This window comes from Alexandromys fortis, unplaced genomic scaffold (genome assembly GCF_014885135.2).
Source record: "Alexandromys fortis isolate MF-2015 unplaced genomic scaffold, M_Fortis_MF-2015_v1.1 scaffold_1, whole genome shotgun sequence".
In the NCBI taxonomy this organism is placed as follows: Eukaryota; Metazoa; Chordata; class Mammalia; order Rodentia; family Cricetidae; genus Alexandromys; species Alexandromys fortis.
The window spans coordinates 33826216-33848675 of NW_026067927.1; the positions used below are offsets into that span (position 1 = coordinate 33826216).

The 22460-nt window shown below is 50.5% G+C and overlaps 1 protein-coding gene across 4 annotated transcripts in view; it reads left to right on the forward strand.

Annotated features, from left to right (window-relative positions):
- Hrh2 (histamine receptor H2) overlaps positions 1-22176 on the forward strand; it is a 37779-nt gene extending 15603 nt beyond the window's left edge. For 2 of the 4 annotated variants that reach the window (XM_050144457.1, XM_050144458.1), the window contains exons 2-3: positions 4032-5545; positions 19175-22176. In XM_050144457.1, coding sequence (XP_050000414.1) covers positions 4473-5545; positions 19175-19367 — 1266 coding nt within the window. In that variant the 5' untranslated portion in view covers positions 4032-4472 and the 3' untranslated portion in view covers positions 19368-22176. Of the gene's footprint in view, positions 1-4031; positions 5550-13683; positions 13829-19174 lie in introns of those variants that run through there. The other 2 variants (XR_007592134.1, XM_050144459.1) reach the window with 2 other exon arrangements.
- The last annotated feature ends 284 nt before the right edge of the window (positions 22177-22460 follow it).

Consider the following 22460-nt stretch of genomic DNA (forward strand, 5'->3'; position numbering starts at 1 on the left):
TAGTCATTTTTTCTAGATTAGTAGCAATGAGGTAGAAGCTGGGGCATCAGACCAACCTAGATTTACCCCCCCCCCCCTGCTACTTTCCAGACATAGTGAAATGGTGTTCCGGACATCACCCCAATTCAGTTCCTGAGGAGACAGTACAGACAGTGAATTACCCCAGACTGCCCCAGGAGGAACATTTATTTTCACAAGGCCATGAAAACTCAGAACTCTGAACAAAAAGCATTAGCTATGGGCAGGTAAGGAAAAATGAGGGGTTTGGAGGATGGAAAAACTACCTCCAAGAACCAGGAGATGACGGGGGACAAGCCTTGGAAGAAGAGTAAGAACATCCAGGACAAGAAAGGGCTGGAGGGCATGCCAGGCAGCAGAAACAACACCTGCAGTGGCTCAGGGTCAGAGGGACCCTGGCATGTTCCAGAAGCAGGAAAAAGTGAATCCTGCCACAGCTGTGATCTTCAGAATGCTGGGAGGCACAACGGGCGTTCAGCAGGCAGGAACTGACTTGGACAGTAGGAGATTGGACCAGATCACAGAGTGTGTTGAATACCCAGCCAAAGGCAGGTCATGGGAACCGGCCAGAGCAGACCTCCCCACGCAGAGCCCAGCATAGCTGGGTGGGTGTAACAGGTACCCAAGAGATGCAATGGGGTCCCAGCCTATGGTTACTTCTGAGCGCTGCTTATGTGGACCACCTGGGATGAAAGGCATACAATGAGTTTGTTAACAAGGTGGCAGTGGTTGGGGACACCTGTGGGTAAAATCGAAAGCTTTCCTCTGTGTACTGGGGACGTGCTCTGCATGGGTACATTCAGGAAGCCCCTCTTTCAAATGTGTTAAGGCAATTATGAGGAACCTTTGAAAGGTGATATATTAAATGCACAGCTGAAGTATTTGTGGCAACCCGTGAGAGGGCAAAGGAAATGGCTGGTGAATAACAAACACATCTTTCTCACACACAGCGAGAGGTAGAGTCAAACTGCCTGAATTTGTATCAGAGATAAGATATCATGCATACTATTTTTTTCAATTTTACACAACTGCTTTGGAATATTCAATATAAAACAAACATATTTCACCTGTCCATTCAGGCATAGTCACCAGGCCCAATGAGCCCCAATGATGAGCATTCAGGTGGGGAAATTACCTATAAACACTTCTCACTGTACACACTTCTCTTCATATGAGCAATGAGAAAGGATGTGGATGGGTGGGTGGGTGGGTGGGTGGATGGATGGATGGATGGGTGGATGTATGGATAAATGGATGGATGGTTGGATGGGAGGGTGGACGGATGGATGTTTGGGTGGGTGGATGTATGGATAAATGTATGTATGTATGTATGTATGTATGGATGGATGGATGGATGGATGGATGGATGATGGGTAGGTGGATGGATGGTGAGATCCAATTGGCAAGGCCAGTTGAAATCTAATCAGAGAATGGGCACTAAGGATGAGCCACAGGCACTTGAACTATGGATATTAATCAGCTTTCACACTGTGACAAAAACCTGAGGTAAACAAGGAAATAAGGTTTATTGGAGCTTGTAACTTTAGAGGTTTAAGTTCATGGTCTCAACCCCGTGGCTTTGGGCTTGTGGCAACAAAGCACATCGTGGCAGAAAGTGCATGGCAGAGGGGTCTGTTTACCTCACGGCAGCCAGGAAGCAAAGATGGAGACAGGAGGGGTTCAAGGCCCCAATAACCCCTTCAGTCCTTCATTAGCTTATCCTCATGACTCCACTTCCTCCCTGCAGGCCCTGCCTTCTAAACCTTCTACCACCTCTAGCAGTACCACAGGCTGGTGACCAAGCCTTTGGAGGCCACTTACCCAAACTATAGCACTGAATTTGAGTCTAGGCTCTGCCAGTACTCAGAGAAACTACATCACTTGGTTCTTTGTCAAGGTTGAATGGAGACGATCTCTCATTCCGGGGACAGCCATTAGGATTCGAGGATGTTTATCTGCTATGAGCAACATCACACAGGCCAGGCCTGGTACACAGTGCAGAGTCATCACAGTGTACGATCTATCACTCTCTTCACTGTCCCCATATATGAACAGGAAGACAGTGAAGTGGATCCTGGGAAGACTAACAAAGAAAGAATAACAACTGGTCACCTGTCCTTCCCTGGCACCTGGAACATTCCAGCATGTCCAAAGCCCCCAGAGAAGAGATTGTTTGAAGAAAACTAGAGGGAAGGAGAGAAGGAGGAAGGGAGGGAATGAGGGAGGGAGGGAGGGAAGAAGAGGGAGGGAAGGATGGGATTTCTAATTATATTGAGAGCTGTTTCACCCAGCTTTGAAGAGTCTCCCAAATATTAACTTGAATATCAGCCCAATGCCAAAATGCCTACAGCCAGCTGTCAAAGAATTGAAGAGAAAATTATTATCAGAAATAGGGAGTCTCAAAAAAAAAGTCTATCCTTTTTGCTTCCCCTCCAAAGTTAATTAAGTGTGGTGGTAAGACCCGCACTGTTTGGTCTCTTCATGTAATGAAGGGCTCCTCCAGAAATAATAGCCAGAGGATCAGCTCACAGAGCTGAGAGACTCAGCTCACAGGGCTGAGAGGCTGAGGCAGCTGGAGCAGCAGAGGGTGTTGGGAACCCTGCTCCAGCACAGCCATTCCGACCAGAGGGGGCATTTGTATTCAGACTGCAGAGAGCTCCAGGCAAGAGCTGGAGAGGAGAGGCAGGATTTATTATGTCCCTTGGTGATCCGCTTGCTTCCAAGAGGGTTCCTCTGGCTGTCATTTAGATTTCCACAGTCTCAATCCTTAGGAGAGCCTGCTGGCTGCTCTCCCAAAACAAAACAAAACAAAAAAGAGGGGCTTGTGTAAAAGGGGTCGCCATGAAACAAGACCTGACCTTGTTTCTCATCAACTGGAAGCACAGGCTGTCACCACTGGAAGGGATGTGTGCAGGTGACTTGGTATCTGGGTGTTGTGAGTACAGCTATTGACTGAGTAGTCTTTGTGGGAGGGGGGAGAAGGAGGGAAGGAGAAGGGGAGGGGGAAGGGAGGAAGGGAGGAGGGAAGAGGGAGGGAGGGAGGGAGGGAGGGAGGAAGGGAGGGAGGAAGGAGGGAGGGAGGGAGGAGAGAAGGGAGGAAAGCAAAATGGAGGGCAGAGAACACACTGAAATGCCTGAGAAGGTGGTAGAGTGGTAGGAAAACCACTTCCAGCCAGACCGTGGACTGTTAAAGCCTTTAGGGTCAAGTGATCTGTGTGCTGGCTGACCTGGAAGTGGAAGAGTGTACACTGCTAAATACAAACCAGTAAGACTTGGGCATGAGTGTTGAACACTGAGCAAGGATAGAGTGGACAGATCATGGAGACTGCATGTCTAGCCTTCTGCCTGCTTTTGCACAGGAGACAGGATGCTTTGAAATCACTTGGGGTGGGGAAATCAAGATGATGTTGTTGCAGATGAAAGCAGCATGAAATTCACAGTTCCTTGTCCATCACAAAGCTTGACTGGACCACAGTCCACGCCTTCTTTGGCACATGGTCCTCTGCGGCTGCTCTTTTGCTACAGTGGCAGAGGCGTCAGTTCAGCAGACATCCTGCAGGCTGGGCAAAGAAAAGAATACAAGCTTCCTGGTTCTTCCCTCCGAAAACATTACTGGTCCCCGGTTTAGAGTGCTCCCCACACTTAATAAGAGTAAGTTTAAGCCATTACTTGATCCAATCAATGTATCTTTTCATCGACAGATAACAAAGGCTGCTGGTGGGGCCAAGTACCAGCAGCCAGCTGGGAGAGAATGAGAGCAGTCCTATCCTAGAACCCCTCCCCCTTTCATTTATTTTCTTCTCAGGGTATTCTAGCCCTTACATCCTGGTACCCTTCACCACCCCATCACATGCCCTGACCAGCTTGGTCCTTCCTAAGGAAGGGTACCTGAAAGAGTTTCATGCCTCCTAGTTTCTCACCAGGTGATGAAGTCTGGAAAGATTCACCTTGGAACTGGCCTTGCTGCTGGTCTAATGATGAAGGGCTAAACCACTCAATCTTTGCATTTTCAGCTCCTGTGACCCCAGAGCGGGCAGCTGATAGTCCTCAATCTTAGGCCATGGATGGAAGCAGGCCCCAGTCATGCAGAAGGACATGACAGCCTATGTGTATGAGCCCTTGCACATAAAGCAAAAGCCATCTCAAGACACAGCCATCAGCGCCTCAGTCTCCATGAGGATCCTAGAAGGCAGACACATACTACAGACCTGGAAGGAAGGTGACGTGGAAGACCAGCTGAGGACTGGGCTTTGAGCCTTGAAGACCCTGTCTTACTTATTCTTATGCCCTGTACTGCACAAGGAACAGCTTGATCTATTCCCACAACATTAGGCTAGTCACTAGACCCTCCCCAACCTTCTTTTGGCTTGGCCAGGAACCCGAAGCCCAGTGGTTGGAGCTGGAAGAGAAGTAACCAAGGCCCAGGGTGAGTGTCGAAGCTACAGGGCCCCAGAATGGAGCCCAATGGCACTATCCATTCCTGTTGCTTAGACTCTACTGTATGGAAAGTCACCATCAGTTTGATCCTCACCACCCTCATCCTCATCACCATTGCTGGCAATGTGGTCGTCTGCCTGGCTGTCAGCCTGAACCGTCGGCTCCGCAGTCTGACCAATTGCTTCATTGTGTCCTTGGCGGCTACTGACCTGCTGCTTGGCCTCCTGGTGCTGCCCTTCTCTGCCATTTACCAGCTCTCTTTCAAGTGGACCTTTGGCCGGGTCTTCTGCAGCATCTACACCAGCCTGGATGTGATGCTGTGCACAGCCTCCATCCTCAACCTCTTCATGATCAGCTTGGACCGCTACTGTGCTGTCACGGACCCACTGAGGTACCCCGTGCTGGTCACCCCAGCTCGTGTTACCATTTCTTTGGTTTTCATTTGGGTCATTTCCATCACCCTATCCTTCCTGTCTATTCACCTGGGGTGGAACAGCAGAAACGAGACCAGGGGAGACAATGACACCTCCAAGTGCAAAGTGCAGGTCAACGAGGTGTACGGGCTGGTGGATGGGCTGGTCACCTTCTACCTGCCTCTTCTCATCATGTGTGTCACCTACTACAGAATCTTTAAGATCGCCAGGGAGCAGGCCAAAAGGATCAATCACATTGGCTCCTGGAAGGCAGCCACCATCAGAGAGCACAAAGCCACTGTGACGTTAGCTGCGGTCATGGGAGCATTCATTATCTGCTGGTTTCCCTACTTCACGACGTTTGTTTATCGTGGGCTGAGAGGGGATGATGCCATCAATGAGGTGGTTGAAGGCATCGTTCTGTGGCTAGGCTACGCCAATTCAGCCCTGAACCCTATCCTGTACGCTGCCTTCAACAGAGACTTCCGCATGGCTTACCAACAGCTCTTCTGCTGCAAGCTTGCCAGCCACAACCCCTACAAATCCTCCCTGAGGCTGAACAGTTCTCTGTTGTCCAGGAACCAAAGCCGAGAAGTCAGATGGCAGGAGGAGAAGCCCCTGAAGCTCCAAGTGTGGAGTGGGAAAGAAATCACACCTCCCCAAGGAACCCCAGACAGGTAAACCTTTGTGTGGCTTGGAGGTGCCGGGAGACACCCCACCCTCTGTGTGGGTGGCACTGAGACCATTCCATGAGCATTTTACAGAAATCATCTCTCATCCTCCAATGGCTCTCTTAGGTAGAACATCTACCTTCAGTTTTAGAAGGCCACATTAAAGGTACCGGAGATCTTATCAAGGGCCACAGAGCTGGGACCTAGACAATGTGTTACTCACCCCAGAGCTCAGAGACCCTTCTTTCTAACTAAATTGCCTTTCCACTCAGGTGACCTAAGTAGAAGGCCCAACTCTGCCACTTAGGCTTTGTGAGTGGTCAGTTAAAAACCCTCAGAGGAATACCCAAAAGCCATGCGCAAATCAGCTCTTCCCTTAGCAGTGTTCAAGTTAGTAGGGGATGAAAACGGCAGAGGTCAGAAGGCGGGGCCTCAGTGGAAACTGAAGTGTGGGCCTTGTGTGTGGAGCATGGAGATAGACAGACACAAGGACTAAGGCTTTGGAAAGACGGGTGTGGTTAGCAGAGCTGAGCCTTGGACAGAAGGCCACAACAGCCCCTTTGATGTGGGCAGGAGAGTGAGCCTGTAGATGTGTAAGAAGGAAGTTGCATTAACCCATGGATGGGGGGAGAGAGAACAGCAAGTCTTGTAGGCTACTTAAAAAAACAAAAAGCCTGCAGAACATTGGGTGTCCAGAGTGCAAGCAATAGCAGGACAGGGCGCGGAGCACAGCGACAAAATTCCACCTCTGAGAGGTGTTCAAGCTGGGAAGAGAAAAGAATCAAAATGAAATTTCAGTAAATTCCCTGGGGACAAAGTCACGGCAGGGCACTGAGGGAATCCATGGCACTTTCCTGGGAGGCACTCAATAAGGTCTCTGTGTACAGAGCCCTGTGGCACCGTCCTGGGACACACTCAGAAAGCTCACCGTGTGCAGGCTCCACGGCAGTGCCCTGGGACACACTGAGGTCATTTGCTGTATGCAAAGCCAGCTCCTCCATGAGTCATGAACAGAGGATTGAAAAACACCTAACAGACAAGTTGCTACTTAATGTGGCTTTTCTCTCTCTTTCCCCAGACCATACCTCTGCCCCTACAGTGCTGGTCTGTGGAACAGACCCATCCGTTCACTCATTAGTTCATCCATTCATTCGCAAGTCCCTGTGATAGGTTCTGAGTTCTGAGGAGCAACTGTGAGGGCTGAACTGCCTCATTACATTCCCGGCCTTCATCCCTTCTGTCCTCACAGGTGTCGTGTGGAGGGTCCTCCCATAGATGTCACACCTGTCCCCTCCCCTCTGTATCATTGAAAATCCCATTGCCCCTGCTCCTGAACTCCTCTCTCTGGTGTCGATCCTGTCATCTGGGCCTCCGGACTCCCCCTCTCAAGTCCACCCTCAGCACCAGCCCAAGGTCACCCTGCGCGTGGAGACTCCCTTGTCCCAGCCTGATAGGTGAAATTCTCCCCTCAGTCACATCATTCTCCCTCTTCCATCCAGGGGGGCCACAGAGCTGATTTAGTTCAAGGTGGAGGAAAAACAAAGATGCGGGGTTACAGACTAGACAGAAGAAAGTAGCCACCGTTTGGCTAGTGTATCACCTTGAATCCATCATCCCTGCTCGCTCTTTAGCTAATATTCACCTGTTGACCCTGTTCCTTAAACATTCTCTCAGTTCATGCTTGGCAAAAATGGCTGGGTCACACGGGGCTCCCTCCACTTGCTCTCTACAGAGACCAAAGGAGGGCAACCGATGCCCTGGAGCTAGCTATAGACAGTTGTGGGCCACCTGACACGGATGTTGGGAATCAGCCTAGGTTTTCTGCAAGAGCAGCACACTCTCGAGACAGCTCTCTAGCTCCTAATCTTCACTTCACAGACGGGCAACCGAGGCTCAGAGTCCAGCAGGTTCCCCCAAGCAACACCAGCTGGGAGTTCCTAGCTGCTCCGCTAATGAGTACTTTCTGGACGCTGGGCACCTGGCAGGTCTGGATGTCCACATTTTCTTCTGTCCCCAGAGTCACCCTGGGGAAAGCCAAGGACAGTTAAGAGGCGGTGCTTGCCTGGCTCGATCATAGCTGTGGCAGTGAGTCCAGAGCTCAGGTCCTAGAGAGCTCAATTGTCATCTATCTTCGGCCTCTAGGAACGCAGACAGGCTTGGTGGGGGAGGGGGTGGCAGAGGAGCCCACACACTTTAGAACTGCAGCAGACTAAGAACAGACAGCCGCTGGTTTTCTCTGCGCTGCCTGAGTGACTGTGACCTTGAGCATCCCTCAGGAAGGTCAGCTCCCTGCTTTCCTGCTGACTGGCAGTTTGTCCTTTCTGTCTGAGGGCAGGAACAGAACTTACCCAGTGCCTTTAACTCTACTCCTGAAGGGGACCGACCTAGATTATCCTGAGTGAAGCCCGTGAAGACCTCAGGAGAGAGGTTAGCCAAGCGGCTGCTCCTACTTTCTCTGTGCCCGGGTAGCCAGTTCCCAGTTTGAGGCTCTGTCTGCCCCTTCCTCAGCCCTGCTGTGGGAGCACCTCACCAGCCTGACTGCATCACTACAAGTGAGCTTTTACCAAGTGTTTGCCAAGGCCTTTGTTAGCTGCCTGAGCTGTCGGTACATAGCAGTGAACAGAACACAGACCCCGTTCTCAGGTGAGCAGTACTTCTCACAGAGCGGTCCCGAGCCACTAGCAGCTGCCCAGAGACAAGCCGACCGGCGGCAGGCTACAGCTGCTTCAAATGTGGTAGAACTAAGATTCCCATCCATAGCTGTCTGTCCTCCAAGCCTGGCCTCTGGCCACCAACAAACACCTGGACTTGAACCTGCCTCTGCTTTTGACAAATACCCCAGACGCGGTCCTGTAGACACGGGAAGGGGAAGCTGAGGCATTGGAAGGCTTTGACCTATCTGTAAAGCAGAGCAGGTGGAGAGGCTGGACCCTTTGGGTCTTATCCCCTCACTCCCATAATCTTTCTCCCATAATCTCTGGGGAGATAAGGCTCCCAGGCGGGCACCTAGCCTATCAGTACCTGAGTGTGCAGTTCCTCATTCCAGCAGAGCCCCTGCGTTTCTGCTCCTGACTCGACAATGACCAGGTGCCTCAAGGGCTGGAGTATGAACCAGGTGCTTTTTCCTTCACCTTTCAACACCCCCCTTGCCAGGGAGCCAGAGTGTCCTCCAGTTCCTGAGTTTGCCTTCCTTACCTCCAAAACCACACAAGACCTTTCTAAAAATGTCTGGATAATGGTCCAACCCTTCTGTTGGGAATGGAAGTCACGGCTTACCCAGCCACCAAAGCGCTGTACTGCTTGGAACCTACAGTTGCACTGATCTCCTCTTGTGTACACGGTTGACATCTCCCAGGCTACAAGACATTGTGCCACCTTCAACTAGTGCTATATTTGCTCCCCTACACCGTAAGTTCCCTGAGGCTAGGCCCTGCCCCTGTCACTCATTGCTGGATTCCCCGACAGCCAGCCTTGCGCCTGGCATGCTGGCAGATGTCCAGATAACTTATTGTCCTAGGTCTATGCAAACCCTGAGAAGTGATGAACGTTAGTTACTCCGTTGTAGACATCAGGAAACCCAGCCTCAAAGAGGGTACTGTGGGAGCCTAGGAAAACTCAAAGAGAGCTTGTTCCCTTTTCTTATACATCAGGTCCTAGGGGGCCCTCCCTGGAGCCTTGACACCAGGGCCAGATCTCACAGCAGTATCCAGGCCCATCTCTGAGTCATAACGCCTCAGATGGGAAGCTTTTCCAGACCCACCCACCCCCACCCGCTCCCATAGATGACCCTGGAAGAGAGAAGGCACGTGACAGTAGCAGAACATGTATCTCTAGCCAGGATAGCCTTCCATAGAGCCAAGCACAGCATGACCTTACTATGGGGCGGGGCTGCTTGGTTTCCTGTAAGTTCATTCTCTGGAGATGGGCCGCAAGATCTGTGGACATGCCAGAGCGTCATGTCTGACAGACACTTCCCCACAGGGGCTGTTACTAAGAGGAGTTTTGTGCATCGCCCTAAACTTGTTAGCTGGTTCAAGAGCCCAAATGCATTTATTTCCATCTTCTGACTCTCCAACAAGGCCTAGATTTTTTGGAATGTTGATTCCATCATTTCTTAACGGCCCCTCCGCAAATATTAAAAGACAGTGACTCTCCCTGTCCCTGGGGTCCTGTTGGCTGCCTTGTATAGGTCAGGTCTCCCTCTCTGCCCTGATGTCAGCTGCTGGAGGTCAGGTAGACTCAGTATGAGTCATGGTGCCTCTACTCGCTGGTCGGTGACAATCTGAGGTCCACTTTCCAGTCTATAAAGTGGTGACAAGTCTCACTGTCTTTTAAAGGTGCAGGCCCTTAGCATCCCTGGCATATGGCATGTGTGTGAACAAGGGGGGTTCTTTACTTCCTCATCCATGTCTTCCTCTTCCCTGTCTACGTCTCATCATTTCCTCTTTCTTTCACAGTTTCTCCCTCTCAGTCCAGAGACTGTCAACCCACCCATTCAAAGTGCACACACTAGTGTTTTCCAGAACCTTCACAGAAGAGTGTGACCAATGTCATGGCCAATTTTGGAGCACTTGTCCTCCCCCAAGGGAACCCTATTCCCTACTGTTGTCACTCCCAGTTCCCACAGCCCATTCCTGCATCCTCTAACTCAAAGGAAGTGCCCTGTCTATGTAGCTTTCCTGATCCTGGATATTTTGTGCCCGGTTTCTTTCACTTAACAAGATATTTCCAAAAAATCCACCTTCCCTGTGTCTGGTCTTCCTTTATCCATTCTTTTTGTCTTTGCTTTCCTCTCCTTCCTTCCTTCTAAGGCCCATTCATCTTTCACCAGGAACGGTGGTGGAGGCACAAGGAAGTTCTGTGGGTCTTTGGACACAGATAGCTCTCCATGGGCTCAGCTGAAGACCCAGTGTAAGGTTGTGTCTGGGACCTAACCGGCTCAGATCCTACCCTCCTCTTTACACCCCTCCAGGTGGCCTCAAATGCCTAGATACTACAAACCTGCTCCGTGAGCAGACAGCCATGGCCACAAATAACCACTGCCACAGACAGCCACAGCCATAGGCAACATGGCCACAGACAGCCATAGCTTCATCTTCTTTCTCTGGAAAGAGTGTGGGATATGGGAGCCCCTTCTATCCTCAGTGGAAGTCAGGGGAAAGAGAATAAAAAGAGAAGTATGGATTTCCGTCACAGTCTCAAAAGCCCAGAGGATAAATTAGAGCCCCAGAAGGAAGCAGTGCATCCAAGGATGGCCTTTGGAGCCAGATGGAGGTTGAACCCGCTTCACCTTCTTCCCGGGACTATTCTCTCCTCTGGTCTCTCTCCAAGGCAAGTCAGCAGGCGCTGCCTTCCTAGGGCCTTGGGGGGGGGGGGGGGGGAAAGAGCCACAGCATTGCTGCCTTTACACCCTTAAGATAAAAGACTTCACCCAGCTGAGAAGACAGGAAAAAAAAAAAAACCCAAAGGCCCTTTCCCTGTGGGACCCAGCTCCTGGCAGCAAGCAGCTTGGGAGCACAAAGGAAGGGCCCCTCCCCTTTCCCCCCCTCCCAACCACCTGATGCCCTGGGCTAAACCAGGTTACAGACCTTCCCAGACCCACAGGAGACATCCCAGCAGGAAGCAGATGGGAAAAGCTTCTCTTCAGAGTGTCAAGCTCCGTATCTAAAATTGTAACAGGAAGAAAAGATCCTATTCCTTGTGTCTTTGAGGTACTGTGGTATAGTTCAGATGCACAAATTCTTACTGCCATCGGGGAATTTTCCACCCCGTTCAGCACAGTGTCACCCTGCTCAGCTTCTCAACCTAGGAATGGCAGGCTGTGCCATACAGATGAGGTCCATGGGAGGCCGGGATAGCCCAGTGCGTGTAAGTACAGACCGTGACATCTATGCGGTCTATCTCCTAACAGTGAGTTTCTCGGATCATGTCAGTTGCTAAATAACACACACCTGTGCTCCGTCTGCCACCATAGCGGAAAGGCAGGTGTGAACAAGTAAATGCATGAAGGTGGCTGTGTCCCAGTAAAGTATTGTTTATGGGCACTAAAATGTCAGTTGCATAACATTTTCATGGGTCATGAAGGGCTGCTTTACATTTTGATAGCCTTTTTTTTTTTATTAGAACAAGCAGTAGGTAATATTGGATCCATGGACTGTAATTCACCAATGCTGGTACAGGGGTAAGATCTGAATACTAATTCCCAGCCACACTCTGTCTGGGACTTTACGTATATGCTTTGCCCTCTCTAAGCCCCAGTTTGCCCATCTGAAAAAAAAAAGGGGAATTAAAATCATCTTCCTAAAAGGGTCAGGAGGAGGCTTCTCACCAGTTCACATACACTGCCTGGCACAGCTATGCTCGAACCTGGAAAGCAGGAGATTTTATTCCCCAGTGGCAAAAAAAGTTTGGGGCTTCAGTGGATTTGTCTTGGGCCAATCCTGGGTTACTCAGATTGGCTCCTGAACCTCTTGTCCTTCCTTCATCTGAAAGCTGGGAACTTGGATTAGTCACGGGGGACTCTTCCGACAATAACTACATATAAATGCTTAACGAGGGAGTGAAATTATGCCCACAACCCCAACTGTGATGTGTCAAGAATCTCTGGCAGCAGCCAGAGGAATATGGTTTTCATACTAATGAGTCACTTAGCGTGTGGAAGAGAATGCAACAAAATTTGTTCTTGTCAGGATGAGCTACAGGATGAGCAGGGCAGGTGAGGGCATTGGCAGGCACCAGCCAGCTCTGCAGCCTTCGGAACAGGCAGCCTGGCTTCCTGGTGGTTCTGTCTTTACTGTAGGGCTGTCTGCTGGCTGCGACCCTGAAAAGCATGCATCCTTCTCTGAGACTCAATTTCCTCACCTGTAAAAGAGCTGGTCTGCCCCTGCAGAGACAGCAGGGAACCCCGGTTGGGGTGGCACTGGTATTTATGTAACGCAGAGCTGTTTGCAGCAGAGTGTTGGGAGCCAGGGTGGGATAACGTTGGAGGGTGTCTACATCTGTGAATCCCCTGACTGGGAGGACGATGCCTTCCCTGCCTAGAGATAAGGAGTGAATGGGGGCCCTGTAGCAAGTGCTGAAGAGTGAGTGGCAGGTATTGATTGCCACATGAGCATCAGTGGGTCTTCTTGTCCCGTATGTGACCCACGCAAAGCTGCAGGAGACAGAGCGAACCGCCTTACAGCCCACATAAGACAGTCCTGTGCTGGAGAACCACCCACATGCTGTCACCACCCACTGACTGGAATTCAAGATAGGTGTCAGGGAAGTCCCTGACTCTATTACTTTCAATTCATCCCAGATGTAGGGCAAAAACAGGCCAGAGACAAGTCCACCCAGGTCCAGCCAGTTAAGACGATGAATTTAACTGGGGTGACAGGAGTGTGCGCAATTCAGACGGCCGCAGCCTGGGAAGCCGCCCCCAGCTTGAATGAGACCTCTCAGACACTACCTCACTGCAGCTCCCTGTGCAATCTGCAGGTGGCTGCACCACCCAAGGGTCTCCTTCTCCAAAGAGACTGTTCACTGCTGTATAAGCTCGAGATGAAAGTCGCTTGTAAGTCTTACGACTCCTGAGCCACCTTCCCCCTCTTGCGGGGAATGTTAATTTTTGTTTAAGTAGAATCTACAGCTGAAAGTCAGAGAATCATCATTCTTCCTGCCACGGACTCCTGAAGTAACAACTCTGCACTGCCTTCCTCTCCCTGTCCAGGGGCATATGGGGTCCCCAAGTCACAGTGGAAAGATGAGTCTTGTGCCCTGCCCCTGTGAGGGTTAGCCTCTAGCTAGCAACTTGTGTCTCCTCTCTCTCTCTCTCTCTCTCTCTCTCTCTCTCTCTCTCTCTCTCTCTCTCTCCTAGATGCTGCTGGTTTTGCTCTGATTCATCGAGTCTTTGATTCATCGACTCCCACTTTTGCCAGTTTCACACCTAATCCCCACCCATGAAGTTGACCATCTGAGGCCCCGTGGAAGCTGCCTCTCAGGGGCAGCCAGCTGACCTGGGCTTTACTTCCTTTCTCTAAAACTGCCCCAGTCTGTAAAGTGCGCTGATCGTGTTCGGCACCTCCCTCTGGGTGCAGGGCTAGGACTATCAGCACAGGCCTGGGTACCCCCTGGGGTAAGAGTCTTCCTCTTGTTCCGCACAGGGAGCAGGCAGACCCTGAGTTCACAGATGAAGGAAAACCTTAAGTTTCCAGTATCAGACACCTCTGTCCCATCCATCTGTGACCCCAGTGACTCTGGACGCTGAAGGCGGTCACCACAGGACTCACCCCACCTCCAGCCTCTGGGGTAAGTTTCCCAGGCTGTCTGGGCCCCTCTAGACCTGCCCTGTGCCACATCTATGCAGGCACAAGTAGGATGTCTAGCCTGGATCCCAGCTGGCCAGCTGCCAAGCTCTTCTGGGCACTATCAAGAATCAGCCCTATCCGCAGGCCCTGGTGTCTGTTTGCTGTCATAAGCAACTCCATGACAAGCACCATCAAACAGAGAACACCCAGGTTTCTTTCAGACTTTCCTAGAAACTGAATTTCTAGAAACAGGGTTCCACTCAGAGGGAAGGGATATTTTAGGCCTTTTGTTCCACTTTCTTGGTCTTCGGGACAGGCTATGTGGCCTTCCCTGCCGCTAGCCACATCTGAGGGTATCACTTCCTCAAAGCCATGTCAGCAGCAGGATCCTGGAAGTGTTGCATGGATGTGTGGTCAGCTGACCAGAGCAGAGGGTAAAGCCCAAACAGGAAGAAAGATTGCTGGCCTATAAAGATGTCAGTGGAAACAGACGAAGGAGAAATAATTCTCTGAGGGATCTGAGGAGGAGCCATGTGAAGGAAAACCCCTGCGCTAAACTCAAGGCTGATGCCATTGAGACACTAGAAAACACAGTAGGGTCTAGAACAAAGAGACCAGCTTGGACATGCAGGCGCTGGACCCAGGCTTTGGAGTCCCAGAGCTGGTCAAATGACAGGCTTTGTCGAGGTTCCCTATTGATGAAACGGGCAGGCTACTTTGTCTGCCTCCTCAGGGTGAAGTGAAATGATACAAGGAAGTAAACTTCCAGAATTACATCAGATACACCCCACTAGACACCTGGCTAACCACTAAGCCTTTAGCACATGGACCTTTAGGGGACAGTGAAGATGCAGACGACAGAGGGGCAAGCTCCCTTCCCCCATGCTCTGAGGTGCTCACAAACCCCACGCAGAGTCCTGGGGAAGGGCCAGTCTAATACCACAGAAAACTTGCCTGGGGTAGTGTGGCCAGTGGGCTGTGCCAGGAAAGACAATTCACAACCCCCCTCTGCTCCAGTGCCGTCAGCCGCCCCTGTGCCTGTAGGTCACACCTCAGGCAGAACCATCCTGTTGTGGCAAAAGGATGTCTTTCTGCCCCCTCTGCATCTCCGGGTCCTCCTCCAGCCCCACGCCCCCACACCCCCAAACATTTGGGGGTACTGCTGCATTCCTTGTACCAGGAGAAAACACAATGCCCCGTATTCTCCCACCTCAGAGCAAGTAAAGGCTTCTGTTTCACACAACTCATGCCCAGCCTGCTTCTCACTCCCAGACACACACTCCCAGGCTCTGGACACGCACATTTGTGTGTGTGTGCATACCCAGCCACACACGATTGCACACTCTTAAGCGCGTGCCCTCTTCCTTTCTGCTCACTCGAAGGTCCACGTGTTGTTCTCGGTCAATACCTTAGCTGTCAATCAGTGTGTGCTGTCACTCAAAATCCCTGGTGGATGGTTACTGAGCCCAAACCATCTTGTCTCTGAGGCAGTCTCTGAGGACCATCCTATCACGCATGTAGTCTGCTTCCTAGGGAGCAACACGTCGTCATAGGAAAGGGGTGTGCTTTGGGGTCAGATGACATGGCTCACACTGGCCTCTGATGAGGACTTGGGGCATCTCCACCTACCTGGAGCCTCAGTTTCATGATCTGTAAAAACTCAACGCCACCTTGCAGAGCCTGCCACTGTGGTAGCAAGGCAGAAAAACAGCGCAGCAACCAGCTACAGACTCGGGCCATGCTGCTTCTTGTCAATCACTTCTGTGGGGTTTTAAGTCACATTATCTTTATTTTATTTGTGTGTGTTTGTGTGCATGTGTATGTGTGTGTACACCATGGCATACATGTGGAAGTCAAAGGACAACCTGTGGGAGCTTGTTCTCTCCTTCTACCATGTGGGTCCCAGCATTGGTCAAACCCAAGCATTGGTCAAACAGAACACAGGAACCCTGTTTCTGGTTCTTCCATTGTCACGCAAGGACATAGCTATCGCTCAGATGTCTGCTGAAATGGCACCAGCAGCACTCCCCACACACATATACACGTACACACACATAGGCACACATGCACACACACGTGCATACACACATCTCAGCTGCCACTGTCTGCTGGGGTTCCTGCTGACAAGGCTGTTGCAGAACGGTGGGAGAGGTGAAGTAGACAGCATGCAGACGAGGACTGACTGCCAGAGTTACCCAGATGGGGCTCCCCCACACCGCCTGTCTAAGACTGACTGAAACATTCGTGTGTCAGTTCACATGCATGAACACCCACACTGACACTAGGCAATGAATGGAAGATGAACAGTCAGGATGGCCCAGAGAGTCGAGGTGCTTGCTGCCAAGCCTGACGATCTGAGTTCGATCCCTGGGTCCCACGCTGTAGAAGGAGTGACCAACTGTTGCACATTGTCCCCTGACTTCCACATAAGCTGTATGGCCCGTGCAACAATACACACGAATAAATACACGTGATTGTTTGTTCAAACGTGAAAGGAAAGGAAAATCTGGCACATGCTGTTATGACACTCTTAGCTTAGTGTGGGAGACAGGGAAGCAATGCAGTGGCTAGCTCAGGGGAACAAGTGCAGAAACAAGAAGTCAGTAATTCTGGGAGACCGCAGAGACAGATGTACAAAGGGGACAACTGGACAGCCATAAGACAGGCGTAGAAGAAACCAAGGGGTGGGGACAGCACTCAGTGGCCCTGGGGGAGGGAAACGGGAGGTCGCGGTGGGGAAGAGACAGAAATCTTTAATAAATAAATTAATTAATTAAAAAACATTTATTTGGGGGATATTCTCAGCCTGCACACGTATGCACCACTAGCGGAAGTTCAGTGTAAAGGGACGGATTTTAGGTGGTAACTGACTCACAGACCATGAGGACAAGGGTAGCTTGAGCACGGCTAGAACCAGTGTTGAAGGTCGCTGCCGACAGGCTTCATTCTTACCGTGTCCCCACATGACCTGCAGCGGGCCCAAGCTCCTGCCCCACTGCCTGTTCAGACCCAACAGAAAAGTGGTTCCCACCCTACTGCTCCAGTGAAAGCTTCAGGATTAAGTTTTGTTGTTGAATTAGGTCTTGGTTCTAGTACCTTGAAACCAATCATCGTAAACCCAGTGAAGAAGCCAAAGCAACAGGGAGGAGGTCAGCTCACCTCTTCCACGTCGGCAGGAGTAGGGATCTCAGGGAAGAGCTAACGTGCAGTTTCCAGGATGAGACGACTAAAAGGTGGAAGGGCAGGCGCCACAATGACACCCATCCCCCTGTCCTCTCTTAGAGCCCAGCTAGCGTTCTTTTGTTCCATGTGTTGGGGCTCAAAACAGAAATGTGCCACGGGACTATGAAGGGGTTGAGCATGGAAAGCCTTCTAGTGAGTGTCTCTACAAACACAGGATGGCGTCTGCACACAACAAGGACAACATATAAACTTATAGAAGGAAAACATGGGATACTTTGATGACGTTGAGATGTCAAGGATTTCATAAGCAAACCCAAAGGGGGAAATAGATCAATATGGTTATTAAAATTAAGAACTCTTGCTGCACAAGCATGCAGACCTGAGTTTGAATCCTCAGAACCACATTAAGAAGCCAGGCATGGTCACAGGTGCTTGCAATCCCAGTATTGAGGGGTGGAGACAAGCGGACCTCCAGAGTTTCCAGCCAGCCTCCCCAAAAGGCTGCACTTCAGATTCAGTGAGAGCCCTCTCTCCGGGTAATGAGGCAAGAATAAAATGTCAGCTGCAGAGCAAAGCAATCATAAAACATGATAGCATCTACATAAAAAAATGTAGGCAGAACAAAACAGAAATACTTGCTGAAGCAAATCAGGTGCTGGTGAAGTTAGAGTTCTTAATTTAAACATTCCTTAAACCATTATAGATGTACTTTAAGTCGAATCCGTTTGGATGGTTGATGTATTTCATTCAAAAATATATAATAACTGAATTCTGTAGCAGCCAGATTTGCTGGAGGAGGGATTTATTTGAGCTGTTTATTTGTCTTTAGTTGCCTCTACCTTTGACATTTTACTGTGAATATGTAATGTCTCCCGAGCATGGTTACCTGCGTAATTAATTACTGACTCCACAGAGGACAATGGCTAGTTACCCTCAGTGTGAGGGAGCTTCTCAAGTAATTTCAGCAATAAGTGCTTCCTCAGAGCCACCAGAATATTCTTCCAAGGGCAGTTACCTCCCTGCTAGCTTGACCAAATATGTACATTGCTCACATGGTTGCAATACCCTCTAGAATGTGACAGGCATGACCCGGCAGTCTGGTTAGAGGTACCGTGTACTGGGAGAGAGAGTCAGGGTCACCTGGAGGTTCCTAGCAGTGGCTCAGACAGAGTGTGCCACGCATCAAAGGAGGCTGGGAACCAGCTGTGTCTTTGTTCCCAGAGCCTTGCAAAGCCAGGCGGCTACAGCCTCCACCACCATTGAGTGACAGGCAGAAGTGTGTAGGGAGGCACAATGTTCTTCCCCCTCCTCTGTATGGAAGGAGGCGTAGAGAGCTTGGTTGCCCCCACTGGATGGCAGCAAACTTTGAGAGCCCTGGGCTCCATCCCCAGCACTGCAAGAATTTTGAAAAAGACACAAACACAGCTAGCACACATTACATGGGCCCCTACTCATAGTGCGCTCATCCAGGTGTTTTTTATAACACTGGGTTCTTGCCAGAATTGGGGAATGTAGCGATGAGGAGCTCCTTGTGAGATTCAGAGGGTCAGAACTGACCTCGTCAACATACATGCAGAAGCAGAGCCGGGATTTGAAGGCAAGGCTCTTGAGAGCTCCTCCTTGTTGCTGCCCATGCATGACTCTAGGCAGGGAAGAGAATCCCTGCCACCCCACACTACTTATTCCAGGTCCAGGCAGAGTGGACGCAGAGCAGACAGGCTCATTCCTGGTCCCGTGGACTTGTCTCATTGGCTACCTGCTCTACATTGCTTTCTGATGCTTTGGATTCTTCCAAAGCTATAACTAAAAGCAACTTGGGGAGAAGAGGGTTCATTTTAGCTCACAGGTGACATGGCAGAAAGCCAAGGCTTTCCTTATAACTCAAGACAGGAGCTTCAAGCGAAACCAACAAAGGACAGCTGCTAAATGGCTTGCTCATTCTGGCTTGTTCCACTAGCTTTTTAACAAAGCCCATGCCCTCCTGCCTAGAAATGATACCACCCACAGTAGGCTGTATCTTCTTACAGCAATTAGTAATCAAGAAAAATCCCCCCACAGACTTGCTCACAGGCCAATCTGATGGAGACATTTTCTCATTGAGGGTTCCCCCTCCCATGTGTGCCCGTGATACCACCCCAGCTCTAACCTGTGCTTGTGTCTGCAGGAGACCAGCGCTGTCCTGCACCACCTGCTCCAATAACCTTCTAAGCTGCTGTAAGAGCCTATGGGGGCTTCGTTTTCTCCGGCAATACCCAGAAGGCACCTCAGAGGAACAGTCGGGAGAGCTACAATCTGAGAAGGCAGAAAGGATACCATCACAGGAAGAAATGAGGGCACTGCCCTGTGAGGTTGTCTAGACTCTGCCCAGGACACCAAGATCCTGGCCCTATCACCTGGACCTCCCTTCTGGAGCCTCTATGGACCAAGCCCTCAAACCACTGAGGACAAACTTCAGCCTAAGCCTGGGACATCACAGAACACACAGACCAGTTTCCCTGTGAGTGGATTCCAGACAGGTGCTTGGGCTCTTCTAGGCCGAATTCCTTGGGTTCAGAGCTCACACTGGTGCTGGCTCTAGGAGACATGAGCAAAAAGCAGGACAGATGTACACACATGCATGTATGGATGTGTTTCTGTAAAAAAACACGCACATCTGCTGAGCAGAGCAAAGGATGTTGCTATAGAGCACTGGCCTCACTAAGTGCTAAGTATTTTGCCTACATGGATTCTCATCACGTCTTTATATGTGATTAGGACCAGCAACACTGGCCAGACTTTATAGAGCTAGAAACCAAGAGTCAGAGAAGTGTGGAATGTACCTCAGGCTACTCAGCTAGAAAACGTGCCTGGGATAGAGGTACTCAGAAAGTACTTGGTGAGTGGGTAGATGTGTGGAAAAATGGATGGATGGATGGATGGATGGATGGATGGATGGATGGGTGATAGATGATGGGTAGATAGATGGATGATAGGTGAATGGGTGGATGATGGATAAAGAGTGGATGGATGAAGGGTGGATGATGAAAGATGGATGAATGGATGACAGATGGATGAGAGATGATGGGTAAATGGATGAATGATGGGTGGATGGATGGATGATGGATGAAGGGTGGATGATGAAAGATGGATGGATGAATGAAAGGATGGATGGATGGGAGATGATGGGTAGATGGATGAATGATAGGTGGATGGATGATGTTTTTGAAACAACACTACACTGCCACTCAAAAGAGAAGTCAAGATAGTCCTTCAACTCAGCTAACTCTCCTCTAGCAAATCTTAGGCCTCCAGGAAGCCCTCCATGCTGAAATACAGTCATTGATGGTGCTTGTTATGAACAAAAAGCGGTGTGCAGTGGACTTGCAGGGCAAAGTGTGTCCATTGCGTCCGGAAGGACAGGCAGAAGTCAGGAAAATGCAAAGGGTACAAATGTGTGGGCTGACCCAGTGCTGCCTTCTGCTGGCCACATGACCTGGACGTACTCTCTGCCACTCTGGGCTGCTCTTTACTCCTCTGTACAAATGGAAAAGCTAACCTTTCTGTAGTTAGAGATCTACCGAAGAGACTCAAGGAGGCGGAGTTGGTAAGCGTTCCAAAGAGATGAGGATGTTTATGGGTTTCTCTCCCCTAGCGCTTCCTTGACCTCCCCAGATAACCATGCTACCCTGGGTTTCCAAGACCCTCTCCTGGCCCCCAATATCCCGTTAACTTTTCAGCTCTCTTTGTGACTCATTGACCTCCACACAACCATTAGATATGACTGTTCCCTGGGGCTTTGGGCTGAGACTGCTCACTCTGGCCCTCCCTTTGCAACTTCATCTACCTTCAGGACTCCAGTCACAAAACAGAAGAGATAATTCACTGACCTATAGCTGTAGGCAAGGCATCGGGTCATGCTTCTCCTCGGCCCGGATTCTTGAAAGGTACCTTACCCCTAACATGCCCACAACCACACGCTTCTCCCTCACCTGCTTCTCTAAAGTCCTCCTTCTCGAGCAAAGGTCACATCCTGAGCTTCAAAACCTGAGGTCAGCCTCGTCCCTCCTTTTGCCTTGCTTCCCATGGTGGACACTCTAGAGTCTTAGCCCCCACACGGGTCTGCCCAACTGGTAATCACCGTCCCTGTTTCTCCCGACTCAGCTGCTGAAGTCTCTAACACAACAAGTGGAGAAGCTGCTTAGGTCTCTTTCCTATCCTCCCCACCCGCCCAGCCCCTTCCTCCAGTCAGCTCTCCTCACAACAGCCTTGACGGACTGGGAAAACGCATGCCCTATTGTGTCCATTGCAGGCTAGGACCGTCTCTAGACTGACCCATTGGCCTGGCTTTGCCAGCTTCCATGACCCTCCAGCTTCCCCCTGCACCGTCCTCCACCTCCTCTTAATTCTGCCCCTATTTGCCTTCTCGTTTTGCTTAGAGCTACCATTACTAGCAACCAAAGCACACAGAGTGCTATTTCCATGACCTTAAATGCTCTTTTGTCCTCTGGACAAAGTCAGCATCGTGAGATCTCACCTCAAATACCATTTCCTTGTCGCTTGGGACCCATACTACACCAGGCCCTTGCCACACTGCGGGCCTTTCTTTAGAGGCTATTGGCTTGGTTGTAATGCAGCAGTTGACTGTGGTTCCTTAGACACCGTCTTACTCACCTACACATGAGTTCTTTCAGGTGACCTTCTCCCGCTGACCCCCTGGAGAAGTGTTCACACATAGCAGAGGTTAAGCGAAGACTCGCTGGGTGAACGTGCAAAGAATGCTCCACACTATTGTAAGAGCTAACCTGCCAATAAACTTCAAGGCATCGTTGGTTCTGATGACCACCAGAGACGACCATTGAATCTCGTGATCAAATTTCCTCTGAAAGCCCAAGAAACCCATCTAGGTGTCTCCTCAGGACTCTATGGCAGGTGAGTCTCATAAGTCACAGTGCAACTAACTGGAGACGGAAGACCTCCAGTGCAAAGGGACCTGCCCAACCACGGAAACAATCAGGGCTCAAGACCATGGTGCCCAGGGACAATGTGCCACTTCACAGGATTCCTGCAAGTGTGAGCTCTCTGGAGCTTCTCAGGGAAGCAGAAATGGGTGCATGATGCCTAGAGAGGATCAGCTGCAGTGGGACTTCAAATCCATGCTCTGTGTTGCCATGTTCCAATAAAGTTGTCAAAGCAAGCACTGCCTTGGTATCTCCCTCCCTCCCCCTTCCTGCTCTCCCTCCCTGACAAGGGAATACTCCCAAACTTTATCATGTGGTATCTTGATTTAGAACGGGAAAGTACACGATTGGTGTTGGGGATCTGCTGAGGAGCCCAGACACAGGGAATCATTTAGAGCCCTACCTCAGCTGAGCTGGCAAAGAATACGAACCTTTCAGAATACCCAGAGGCCCGTTTCCACTCAGCCCACTGGCTGTGGTCCTCGGGACCAGCATTGGAGACAGCCAATCAGC